At 40.2% G+C, this 13,395-nt stretch overlaps 1 protein-coding gene and 1 non-coding gene across 3 annotated transcripts in view; one reads left to right on the plus strand and one right to left on the minus strand.

Moving 5' to 3' along the window:
• Positions 1–473: 473 nt before the first annotated feature.
• The window catches only part of LOC140943425 (BTB/POZ domain-containing protein KCTD3-like), a 14,101-nt gene continuing 1,179 nt past the window's right edge, over positions 474–13,395 (minus strand). Inside the window, exons 2-18 of one of the 2 annotated variants that reach the window (XM_073392509.1) lie at positions 13,383–13,395; positions 12,021–12,066; positions 11,609–11,682; positions 10,952–11,010; positions 10,293–10,373; positions 9,223–9,387; positions 8,744–8,828; positions 7,879–8,009; positions 6,972–7,040; positions 5,859–5,974; positions 5,094–5,181; positions 4,543–4,659; positions 3,397–3,723; positions 2,640–2,736; positions 2,237–2,369; positions 1,807–1,864; positions 474–1,402 (exon numbers count right to left, since the gene is read on the minus strand). The exon at positions 13,383–13,395 is cut by the window's right edge and continues 41 nt beyond it. In XM_073392509.1, coding sequence (XP_073248610.1) covers positions 1,161–1,402; positions 1,807–1,864; positions 2,237–2,369; positions 2,640–2,736; positions 3,397–3,723; positions 4,543–4,659; positions 5,094–5,181; positions 5,859–5,974; positions 6,972–7,040; positions 7,879–8,009; positions 8,744–8,828; positions 9,223–9,387; positions 10,293–10,373; positions 10,952–11,010; positions 11,609–11,682; positions 12,021–12,066; positions 13,383–13,395 — 1,901 coding nt within the window. In that variant the 3' untranslated portion in view covers positions 474–1,160. The remainder of the gene's footprint in view (positions 1,403–1,806; positions 1,865–2,236; positions 2,370–2,639; positions 2,737–3,396; positions 3,724–4,542; positions 4,660–5,093; positions 5,182–5,858; positions 5,975–6,971; positions 7,041–7,878; positions 8,010–8,743; positions 8,829–9,222; positions 9,388–10,292; positions 10,374–10,951; positions 11,011–11,608; positions 11,683–12,020; positions 12,067–13,382) is intronic. The other variant, XM_073392510.1, reaches the window with a different exon arrangement.
• On the plus strand, positions 3,916–3,987 carry Trnae-cuc (transfer RNA glutamic acid (anticodon CUC)). Its single transcript has one exon. It is a non-coding gene; the product is annotated as a tRNA-Glu (tRNA).

Consider the following 13,395-nt stretch of genomic DNA (forward strand, 5'->3'; position numbering starts at 1 on the left):
CGATTTTTACTTCCACAACTACCAGTCTGCACTTTGTTTTTCTTCATATTTAAACTTGGTAATCCAGTGAGGTTTATATAACGAGAGCCTTAATTTTTACAAGAAATACCACACCATCGTGCAAATGGCCTATTCGGCTCATGCGGCTCGCGCACCTCCTCCGCTAACTCGCGTAGCGCGAATGACGCTGGGGACGAACTTCTCAACTTCGTTACCAAGTTTTCTCTCCCACTCTCTCGCTCCGTAGGGACAGGTAAGAGAGAACCCTGGGAACGAGGTTGCCTTTTGTCTGAGGATGTAGTCAGTTGAGACGTGGATCACGACGTTTAGACTGCTTACTGCACTGCTAGTCTTCTTCACGCGATAAGGTCGAGTGAGTACGAAGCGTCTTTCGTGATGAAATGGTCGCCGGGCTGTGATTGGTACAGTTGTCATTGTTCTTCTGAGTGAAAAGGCAGCCTCATAATTAACAATTTACCGAAAAAGAACGCTTTATTTTCCTTACTTTTAATAAATTAATACATTCTTTAAAATGAATATAAACAATTTACTATGATCTGTAAATTAACAACCACCATTATGGAAAGAAATTGAGCGTGAAAAGACATTCAAAGTGCTGCATCACATGCATATCAAGAAATCCGAGATTCAGATGTTCACGTTGCCAAAGCAACAGGCCTGACCTCTTTCCTTATGTATTTAGTGGAGCCAAACAGAAAGGGCGATGATCGGGGATCATTTGATTTATCTAGAATCAACACACTGTTAATGGACACCCTACTATATCTGCGTCAAAGTGAAGGAGGAAAACAGTAATTTCTTAAAGCCCCGGTTTCTCTTCTCTTTCATACGGTCTCTTTCCCTTCCCCGGCCACCTGTTATCAACGTGTCAGCAAATATTCCCATACAAGTGACTTCACCTGAAAGTTTAGGCGAGAGCAAACAAAAGCAAATAAAGTAGGGGTAAAGAGAAAAAGAACTTTTTTCTCCCATCATCTCTAATGTGTTTCACCTCGTTTCAAGTTTCACGCTGCCAAATACTATAAAAAGCATAGGAAAGCTTGCTACACAGGATACCCACTTCTTGGGGCACCTAGATCATGACGAACTTCCTTCTTTGAAACACCACTCGAAAGACTTAACAACCGTTCTAACGAGTCTTAACATTGCGAAATATAAACATATCTAGATTTTCCATTACTGGGGCCTGCTTCATCTCGATCGTCTTCATTCAAGCTAGGACATGAGTATGAAGGCTTTAGTCGTGAGGCCGTGAAATTTGTTTGTAGCAGCGAAGTGGCCGGTGATATGGAAGGAGTTGTGCAGCGTGACGCGCTAAGGTCACATTGCTCTAATGTTCGTAACAGCTCCCCTTGCGTTACATTACCAATGTCGTCACGTTCTGCAATAGAGATGACAACAGGGGTATCAAAGGCGAATAAAGAATAAATACCTCTTTTTAGTGTATTTTTAGCTCCGTACGGTAAATTACACGGCGGAAGGGGAAGATCCATAATTTAAAGTACGGACAGAGAAAACGAGACTAATAAGATGTTAGTTATATGTCTTTCTTTTCGAAGAACAACAACGAGGCGACTATTAAAGGATTGAGCTGCTTAAATTTAGAACTTGCATTACAAGGTTATATAAGGAGAAAACCTATAACTAAAGAACAAAAAATGGGAAAAAAAGGGAATAATCTTGAGTGAAAATAAGTTTTTGCAATAAGTTACGGAACGATAATTGACCAATCACAGATCAAGAAATGACAAAGACAAGTAATATACAGTTTTATCCAACACTCACCTGTAGTTTCACCAGACTGTTTGGAGACAATTTCCAGAGCCGTTGTTAAATCCCACATCTGAAAATGCAAAAACAAAACACTGTCAAGCACAACAACTCCTTGGCGTACACAAGACCAGCCAGCCAAGGGTCACGCGCGAGTCGTGAGTGGAAAGAGGGCAGATCTCTCGCGTGCGCGCTGTTTATATCGGTTACGGGTTGACACTTGCTAAGACTGCTTCCTTAGCTCCTCTTTTATCAATAGAAAAAATCAAAGTAACAGATAAGCGAAAGCAACAGTGGAGGCAAAAAAATCCTTGGGACCAGTTATTGAAAACCTTCCATCAAAACTAACGAAGATGGACACGCTCGGACTAGCACCGAGTGTTCCAGAGTCCCGGGAGTGGTATACCCTCACTCGAAATGTACCACTTAATTATGCGACACGTACCTGTACACTTCCGTTTGTATGTCCTGTGATAAGAAATCGTCGGGGTCTGGAACCCATTCTGCTGGAGGCGTCACATTCGTGCACGCAATATGAAGTGATGCTGCTCCCGTCTACTGAGCGAATTGTGCAGATTCTAAAAAAACGTAACAAATTACCTGCTCAGTATAAGTACAAGAAAGAAATTAGCAAGATAACAGCAGGTACTTAAACGTTCAAATTCCAGATTGCAATTGGGATTGTGCTCAGCCTGTGAGCAAGCGAGACGCGAGATGTCAGAAGTGAGCGGCACACGAAAGGAGGAGCGAGTGTGAAGGGCGGGCGTTCTCTCGGGCGCGCGTTCTATCGCGGCTCGCTTCGCTCGCCGTAGAACGGAGTGCTTGATCCCAGGCTTGGTCGTGCTTACCTTTTTCCAGTGGACGAGAACCGTACGATCACGTGATCAGTGTCTGGAACAAGCTTCTGAATAAACACCTGCTGATCGTCACGCTCACCAAAGGGGCCTGGTGACGAGAGATAAAAATGGTACATTAAGGATTCATACACGACAATATACAGAGTGCTACTCACGGTTCGAACTGTCATTAAACATCCGAGTATGATCTATTAGGGTGAAGGCGCACAGTTGACGTTTATGAAAGAACGGACTTTTCAAAAAACAAACTTTCCTCTGGTTCTTACAACAAGGCAGACAGTGTTGAACATGTCGATAATATGTTTCCAGTGAGGGTAAGAGACACTTTGCTGGGAGGATTATACTTGCAGGGGAAATTTTTTGGCTGCAAAGGCCTGATTAAAGTACAGTGGTATCTCCAACGCCCTTCACGAGCACTGGGTCACGTGAGTGACCCGGTGCTTTGGGTACACGACATAGGAGGTTATGAGAAAAGAGGGAGAAAGCACTACGACGAGGATCAACCGCCAAAAATTTCGTCTCGCCTTCGATAACGCCAGCTACGAAGGCAAAGATATTGGAGTAAGTAAAATGAGATGCAAAAAAAAAAAAAGAGAGAGAAGACAAACAAAAAAAAGACAAGAAAAGCAGAATAGAACACAAGCAACTACTGTTGAAACACAACCTTGTAGTTTCTGATTAGGTTGCTGCGGTTAAAAAATTTGTCAATTTATTAATTAAGAAGCAATTACTGTGTCAACGCACTCACCAATAACGTTACCAGCCAACGAGCTAGGGTGGGTATCCTGTGACTCAAGAGAAACTACATTAAAGGATGCCAGAGGTGTGGAACCAGGCTGCGTAGAGATCATGCCACGGAAGCGTGTTACGTTCCACGTGCGCACGTGATTATACTCTGAACATATAGACACGAGGTTTTTCTCGCTCAGCATCACTTTCACAACTGGATTCCGGTGAACCATGAATGTTTGGAAGAGCTGCGGTCCGTGGCCAACTGTCTCGGGGTGTTGAACGATCACCCGCACAGTCCCTGAACTGGTACCGTACGCGATCTCGATCCAGTTCCCACTTAGACCTTCAAAGAAAACGTCTATGTAAATATAGCTCAACCTCTTCACAACGGTCGCCGCCGAGACAGCACTTGGTGTGCTTTGTATAGGGGTGGGCAAACTTCGCTTCGTGCGACATGGCAGGCAGCAGATACTGAAGTTTCTATGAGCTGAACGGACTACAGAGACAAAAATTTTTCGCCTTTTTTTCTGTCGATTCCCACATGGTCTAGTGGTTAGGATCCGGCGCTCTCACCGCCGTGGCCCGGGTTCGATTCCCGGTGTGGGAAAAAAGAACATTTTTTTAAATATACCACAGTTTAAGTAGCCGAGCTCAAATAGTCACTTTTTTGCGCTATTCTTACATCGAGTATTAAATTTGGTTGAAAGAATCAGTTTTATGCGTTTCGCTCAATTCTGCTGGCGCTCACATGACGTTTTGTCTTTGGTTTATCTTTCAGTTGACACACAATTGGCCAGTTAAACTAACAGACTAAACGAACAACAGATTTTCCTCGTATTTCCCACATGGGCCAGTGCTTGGGACCCGGCGTGCTCACCACCGTGGCCTGGGTTCAGTTGCCGGTGTGGGAAAGCAGAACTTTCCTTTCATACCACGGTTTATGTTAATGTAGCCGAACGGTCGTCACGTTGGTTACTAAAATGTAAACAACCCTCATTAGACTTCGTTGCGTTTGAATTGTCTGAACAACACAAAAATGGCTCGAAATTATGATTATGGGGTACTTAACCAATTTGTCCGTGTTAGCACACATGAAGTGTCGATACCTGATTGGTTGCTGCTTGCAACAAGGACAAAACATGCAATTTGCTTCTTTACTTACAAGTCTTTGGCGTTAGATAGACGCTGAGTGCTGTCACCATGTCTTCGTTTGGATCTTTATACAGTTCGGTTACAAGAAGATCGTTGTCTTTCATTCTCAGGGGAAATTTCTGCATATCTATAAAACAAACACATGGAGCTGTATAAAGTGGTCCGTGCTTCACATCTCTTCAAAATGCAGTTAAGGCCAAACGTCAACGGTTTTACAGAGTACACATAGAGGTGTTACAAAGTTTCGGGAAAAACAGTCTCCTAAATCTTTCCTACATAGTATAATGGCATGTAGGAAAGATGAAGGAGACTATTTTTCCCGAAACTTCGTGTGCATACATGTATTAAGGACAACAACAACTCGCCACATGGTAAATTTCATCGATGTTTATTTCCATTTTCTAGCAAATTTCCAGACCTAAACTTGGCCACATATGTTTTCTATATTTACTCATGTTATATGAAACCCGTACATGACACAAATCGTGAGCCTGGGTTACCTGTGCACTTAATAGAATACCACACTTCTACATATGAATGAAATTATAATAACAAACTTACCGATGTAATAAATCGAGCCATTCGTACATCCAAGAAGGAGAAAAGAACCCGCTGTGTCATAGCTGGAAATCGGCATTACATCCTGGATCTAAAACAGCGAAAAAGTGCTTTTTTTCTCTCATTTATCCCAAACTTTAAAATTACGCAGAAACAACAAACTGGGTCCTTATCTACCACCCAAGATGCTCACTTTACAAATTTTGTTTGGACGAGCTGAACCCTTAGGTTTCTGGGAAACTGCCCACCTACCCCTCCCCTAAGCCAACATTTTGCCCAAAAAGAGAAGTGTTGATGTTGGCTTAGGGGAGGGGTAAGTGGGCAGTCTCCCAGAAACAAAAATTTATCTGCTCACTGGATCAAAAGCTGAGAGTCATTACGTTCACTTCTCCGTCTTTAGTGATTCGGCCCTAGTCTTGAGTCGTTCCTTACCTCGTGTCGCCTTTTCTCGCGTTGGGTGATTTTCACGCGCGCTCGCGTTTCGCTCGCTCTACTATCCCTGAGGAAAAATGGGGGACTACTCGTAGTCTAGTCGATCCTAGGCATGGAGCCATTTTTCTAGTCGTGACGTCAGCCGTGGCTATTAAGTAGGGGGTGAACCCGACAACTGCTCTGTTAACAGGAAAAACGCGCAAGAGATATGTGCGTGGTAGAGGGAAGAAAGAGCCTGCCTGGCGTCCCCTTCCTGACTATTGTGTATAAATCATACAGGTCGACGTGGGACGAATTAGCTGAGCTGGAAGTTGAACTCACACTTTGTATACATACCTGCCAATGCTGTGTCATAGAATTCCATACTCCAATCTTGCCTGTGTGACTGGTAGCAACAAGCTGGCTTCCGATAAAAAACAAAGCATCTACAGGTACGCTGAGGTTGAATGTTCCTGTCAATAAACAGTTTCAGTCTTCTATAAAACGTGAAGCCAGAAGGGCGTGGAGGGTCGTGCAACGTGTTACTGAGTATTTATTATTTCAAGTTTTCTAAGCTGGCTTTGAATTCCAATCACTTTCACACATCTTGCAAGTTTTGTCAGTCGATGGATGAAGTTCTACTACGGTGTGATGATAAAGATAAAAGCTCTTAAGCAGTACTTTCACAGGGTACCGTAAAATTCCGAAAATAAGCCCCTCTAAATATAAGCCCCCCAAACCGGTAACGTAAAAAACCCTCCGTTAAATCGCCCCTCCAAATATAAGCCCCCTGGGGGGTTGAAATTGGAAAATTGCCATCAAATACAAAGTAAAACAAAGCAAAAACGGTAAATTTACGTCCAACTATAAGGCTAGCCCAATCGATTTTGAGACGCAAATTTCCCTCCGTAGATAAGCGCCTCCAAAAATAAGCCCCTCAAAAAGGGCCTTTGAAACATATAAGCCCCGGGGCTTATTTTTGGAATTTTACGGTATTGTTAATTAAGCTGTATAAACAGGTTCTAACTTGTGAATTTTTGGATAAATATGTACTGTATATGAGATCCTGTGGTGTAACCCATTCAAATGAAACCTTTCCAGCAGTGCTTTCGTTTTGGTTTAAAGTACTCTATAATTAGAAAGATCACGGCAATGCTTCTTTAATTTAGATTCTCTTCAACTTTATCTGTGAAAAATAGTTTATTATGCAATGAGAATAATGCAATGCAATTCATGAATAAGATCTCATTGAGAGAGATGTTTTTTCAGTCAGTGACATAGGTGGCTTGGAATTAAAATCCGAGTACTTCCAACAGAAGTCGAAATTTTGACCTTAGTTCTGCTTAATACCAGTCCAGATGCTCTACCACAAAGCTACAAGAGACTCGAGGGAGCTAAGGCCACTAAACTAGGTTCATGTGACAAGCAATCACTTCAAATCAGTGATCAGCCCCAAACCCATCAACTTACCAATTTCAAATTTCACGGCACCTTGGATATGGTCTGTTGTCGTAAAACTCCATAAACGAATTTTACCCTCTGAAAGAGACAAGATCATGTCAGTTTTACACTTTCTTGGTCATTTGCCTGAAGGAGAGCAAGTTTGAGTCAGGGAGAAGTGGAGATGAGATGATAAAGCTGCTAGGAGTGTTGCTGCTAATCGCTGCTTAATAATGACACTATGTTTAGCTGGTTATAGCCTGAGTATCAGGCGTTTCTGGAGGAAAAGGGGAGGAGGAAAGCGAAAAAGGGAGAGAGTGAAAGGAGAGAAACTTCCTTCCTTTTCCTCCCCCCTCCCCCATCTAAAATCTCCTCTCCCCTAGCCCCTTAGGAAGGCCTGATACTCAGGCTAAGCCCGCTACAAGATGTCGATATCGCAATGTTGATATCGTGTTAACCAGTTCCAGGCTCCAAGATAGTGGGAAAAGAGGATAGAGAAAAATTGCGTGGAAACCGCGTGGGGATTGGGAAGAGACAGAGGGTGCCTGTAACCATTGTTTTCAATATCTCAATCCCATATACCAGCTCCTGGTATACATGATTGGTCAAGTGTAACATTTTACTTCATGGCTAACATCAATCATTTGGCTTCAGGCGCACAGAGTCTAACAAACATGTTGAGCATGGGAAGCCCTCCTACACAGCAACTTTTGATGTTTTGACATATTTTTAACAGGAGAAATGGTTTTTGAGGAAGTGGACGGGATTGTGGGCAAGGTGAGGTACTGCAAAAGAAGCTTTCAGACTCTCCCCTTCTCTCTTCCCGCCCTTTTTCACTCATTCACTATTTCACTGCTCGCTCGCTTTTTTCGCTTGTCTACACTGACTGAGAGCCTGGCACAGGCTAATATGGAGTGAAAGTGTTAATAAAACATACCTGCTGATACTGCCAGCATTTTATCACCAAGTGAACTGGATGTTACTTTAGCATTCAGTGCCATTTTTTCCACACAGTTTTTTAGGTAAGGAGTGGAAAAAATAAGCTCCCAGCCCACAGAGTCTTTGGATCTACAATAGGTAAAGGAGAAGTAACATGATGCACTAAGAACACATTGATCTTAAAGCAGCACATTCAAAATAGGAACCTCATGATCCAAGACTGGCTATGGCGGCTAATTCATAAGAACCATATCCAAGTTCAGAAAGAGGAAAGAAAATTTTGCCCTGGGTTGTTTATTTTAAGAATTCAATTTATTTTTCATCTGTGTGCAAGTCCAAGTAATATAAACTCTTGAGTTTTTTTGACTCAGACTGTGGACCACTTTTAGGTTAAGCATGGCTGATGTGGCATGCTTTAGAACATGACAAAAACATAAAATGTACTTAATGTGTGAGAAAAAAGGTCATGGTTGGCTTATAGCTGCAATACGAGTCCACTAAAACTACACAAACTTTTATTTGTTCTTTTCAGTTCTGAATATATTTTTTACTTTTCCATGTTAATCGACTGACCATTTCTCCATAATAAATTATCACATAATTTAAGGAAATAACTTCCCAAGATTTTGATTGATGATGGATGATAATGAATGATCAACAAAACAGTGCCAACAGTTGAACTTTCCTGAGCAACCACCTCATATAAGTTACCACTTATCACAAAATATCAAAATAAGTTTTCCCAGATGGAACCTCCAGTTGATTGCCAATGGAAGGTTTAAATGCAAGAGTGAAAGCCGAGTTTTTAAAAAAGAGGCTACATTTATTTATTAGACTTCAGTTCAGTTCTTCAGTAAACCAACCTGTAGCAGAATACAGCATGAGCAAAGGCAACTGCTACAAAACTATGATGCCCAACAATCATAAGAACTCTTCTTGGATCCACATCTAGAGAGAATAACAAAGACATGTTTGAGCATCAGGAGAAACTATGCAGTGTTGGCACTATGTTGGTACCACATTAGCGCGACCCTGGCACAGTGTGGGCACTATGTAATTTTCACACCAGTATAAAGCACTTCACATGAATGATTGCTAGCAGGGTGATCTATTTGAGATCTACAATGTATTTTAGATCGGCTTCAAAATATTCCTATTCAAATTTCCTACCTTTACCTTCTAATTTCATGTAACTGGTACTGTTTAGTTTAGATCCTGAGTATTAGTCTGGTCTAAGGGATCAAACTTGCGATCTCTGCAACCCCCCCGCTCTGATCCTGCCGTCATTTACCACATAAACTGACATTTCAAAAATATTGAGCTTACAATGCAGCCCACTTACCTAGAGGATCAGAGGAGTCATCAGGAACTTCCCTGATGATGGCTTCAATGTAAGAAGAGGTGTCTCTTTCATGCCGTGGTGTCCTACTTACTGTGGATGCTGTGCTTCTTCTTCTTGTGGGAGTGTTTGATGATGACTGTTTTGATGTAGATGGAACTGGAAATTCTGATGAAGATTGGATAAAAAATTGTTTATATGAGATTGTTTAGTGTCCCTCAGTGAAATATATATTTTTTATTTTTGGAAGAAAAGTAAAACCATCTTAAATTAGACAAAACAAGTGACCATTCAAGGGTTGAATGCTTTGGATGAATTTTGACAGTTACACATATTTCAGAGAAACATTAAAAAAAATATTGTCTTCAAAGTAGTTAATTATTATACAATAGTATTACTTAGTAGTTAATTGTTATACAATAGTATTACTAGACAGACAAGCAAAAGTTAATTTGAAAATTATTGATATACCATAAATAATGTTACTCAGACAAAGGGTTAGCAAGGTGTCATTTGGATAAGGTGATGTTATTGTACCATGTACCCTGTACATTGTAAGTAAAAGCACTTTGAACACAGAGTCAAATCAACATTTTTGCTGTGTGCAGTGTATCCAAAATTATTTTCTCACACACAACTGGGAGCCATGCCAAGCCAACCAAGCAGCCCAACCTTTAATAGCAACACCACAAATCACTAGTATTACAGCACAAAAAGTGCTAATAAACAGCTAACAAGAAACTGAGACTCAATACTCAACCAGAACTACAGCAATATTTTAAATCCTAAAACGAAACAAAAATCACATGAAGGTCGGGTGAGTGGGGCAGGCCAGCCAATGGCGGATGACAACAAAAACAACTGAACTCTAAACGCCACGTCACCGGAAGACCCCCACACACTCAAACCCATACTCCCAGCCATGTGTGAAAAAAACTTTTTCCGCTTCTTTCCTTCCTCAGCCAGCAAAAAACCACACATTCTGCCTACCCTCTTCCAACCGTAAATTCCTCAAGTTAGTTCAATTAAGAGAATTAAATTTAAGTGTAAAAGTATTCCAGTAAAAATGTTACCTGGAGAGTTAAGATACCCATGAAAAAGTACATCACCACATTTTGAATGGGACACTTCCTCACACAGAGCCAGTCTCTTTGCTGTTTAAATGATAAAGCAAATCACAGATCTGTATTTAAAAGTGAGAGCTGCCAAATGGAAGAGGGCAGGGTTGCAATACATGATTTTGGATGATAATGTATAGTTTAAAAAATTCTATTTTTTTGCAGGTGTGTTCAATCAGGTTCAAAAGATTGGGCACCAAGTGTCTTAGACTTGATGAAACATGGCTTAAAATATTAAATTATACTTAAAGGTCTGATGTTTTTTAAAAAAAAACATTAGGTTTTTTATTACCTTTTGTGAGAAAATTGGAGTGAGTCATGTTCAGATTAAATAAGACTCTTTAACATTACTTTCCTTTGTACACTATTATCTCTAAAAATTATTGATGACCATTAGAAAACATTTACTCCAAAATTTCACTTGCCAAAGTAACAATACTATAATATAAAACTTTCCTTGAATTCTGTGGTCTATTAAGCAGTTATGGTAACCTTTCCAAAAAGTCTCATACATAAAGTCAAAGTGTATTCCCACGAGAGACCTTTTAATAAGATTTGACAATGATTTTTGTTAAAGAAAAAAAAAGAAACTTAATTTATAGCTGCTTACATACCTAAGGGGGTGATACCATAATACTCAGCTTCATGCTTGATAACTCTCAAATCTAATCCTCTGCAACAGAAAATGTATGGCCACAATTAAGTACTAATAATCCGTTTTGACATAGATTAAGTTAGGGCAAGCAGCTGTCATATTTTGCTTACCCAGGGCCACTTCTTGTGATTTTGTTACACAATGACTCGCCTGGACCCTTAAACATTAGGCAAGTAAGCTTTAACCCCTTAAGTCCCAATAGTGACCAAGATCAATTTTCTCCTAACAATATCCATACACTTTCATAAGATAAGTTATGAGAATTGATAAAATGATCACCCAACAGAGAATGCTTTGATCTACATGTATTATCAAATTGTCTCAACATATCCTTTAAGAAAATGTATAGAGATCAGTTTAAAGAATTTGTATGTGGATATTGGGGCTTAAAAGGTTAAAAGTTACCTGCCCAGCAAAAAAAATATGCTTGTTCCGGACAACCGGAGAGGACTCTTTTTAAGCCCTGTACACCTCCTTTATCACTGTTGCAAAGCTGGTGTACAGGTAAGACTTTTTTCCAGGCTCTGGAAAATTACATCAACATATAATTGGAGATAAAAGATCACTCACTCTGATCTATTAGAAGTTTGAGAAGTTATAAAAATTAATACGTTACCTCGCATCAAGTTCCTTGGTCCTGAGGAAATTTAAAATGGGCACAAATGCATCTGGGTCTCTATCAATAAATATCTATTTAAAACAGAGACAAAAATAAGAAGATAGGTGAGTCCAATAAATTATTGAAAAAACTGTACATGTCACACCCCTTTTACAATGCACAGCCGTTTACTGACAAACATTTTTGATAACAAAAAAAAACCTAATATTGCAGTTTTTTTAACTTTTAGGTGAAAATGATCAATATAGAATCAGAAATTATGCAATATTATCGGGGCAGATTGTGATATAAGAAAGGTTTATTGTGTGACACAAATTATGCAACATAGTACAGGTCAAAATTCATATGATAATACTAAAGAGTCATAATGGACTGACTAGTCCTACTCTTTAACAAAATTTCAACTTACTGCGCCTGTTTCATCTCTGAGAGATGCAATTCTTCCACTTAATAAACTAGGAAATAAGAAAAATAAGGAAGGCTATTGAGCACAACTTGTCAAATGCACTCCTATACAGATATTGTTTTGGCTTGTCACAAAATCTTGGGGAGTAATATGTGACAAGTCAAAAGACACGCTGTGTGTAGCAGGCTAAATTTACTGGCTTTTTTTACAAAAAACAAACATACAGTGATGACCCTCCTCTCATAAGCCACTCAATCAAAATGACTTTGTTAACTTTCAATCCTAGATAAAGCTAATCCAGCTAGCAGCTATACTTGGCAGGCACTTATTTAATAATAAGTACATATGAATAAACTATGTGAAATAACGTGGCTAATAATCTGCCATATTATGCCATTTCTCCCAGATATGGCACAAATCTCCTGATCTTCCGTACAGGTGACCAATTCATCTCCTTCCCACAATTTAAAATTAATATTTTCTTGTTCATAGTATGGTTTCTGTGCTGCTTTTAAAGACATTTCATCACTGACAAGACGTTCATCAACAAAGCGAATTTTGATGATTTGTACAGTACCTCATTTAAGACTTTGTATAATATCCTGAGCCACACCCATGTTATAATCTGGGAACCGGATTCATTTGTGTTATTGGGGGAGGGGGTAGCTGGGTAAATGAAAAGGGGACGGTTTCCAGATTTTAGATCTCCAGAGGTTAGCATCTCTAAATCCCTGCTGACAGAAGGCAAACCAGTTGACCAAAGAGTTGAACTAAGGACTGTCAGAAAACAAATCCAGCTAATCAGTAGTAAGGGCTGCAGGATTCTGGCTTCTTTTAAAACCCTTCCCCTATCATTCTCAATTTCCACTTGCTTTCACAGAGTAGCCTAAATGGCAGCCAGGCACAAAAAGGGGAGGGGGTGGGGGAGAGGGAGAGGGAGAATCCCTGTCTTTTTCCCTTCCTCTACCCATTTCGACATTTCGATGCCTGCTATCACAGGGAAGGTTATGGATGCAATATACAATGTACATTGTACAGTGGAACCCCGTTAATACGGTCACCAAGGGGCCAAAAATATTTGGCCATAATAACAGGTGACCATATTAACAAGGGTTTTTTTGCAAGAAAATGTATAGCCGTTTTGCCGTATGGCCCCAAAAAAGTGACCATAATAATGACGTGACCGTATTACTAGGGTGGCTGTAAGGCGGGGTTCCACTGTATTTGTACCATCAATGATGGCCAAGAATTCTCTCTATACTTTTTAACTCTACTTGGAGCTACATTTAACTTGGTCTGACCAGATGACATAAATAATATTGAAGATCAGGTCAAGGACATCATGATTTAATACCATGCACTTACCTGGAGAAAAATG

This window comes from Porites lutea, chromosome 7, assembly GCF_958299795.1.
Source record: "Porites lutea chromosome 7, jaPorLute2.1, whole genome shotgun sequence".
NCBI classification, from domain to species: Eukaryota; Metazoa; Cnidaria; class Anthozoa; order Scleractinia; family Poritidae; genus Porites; species Porites lutea.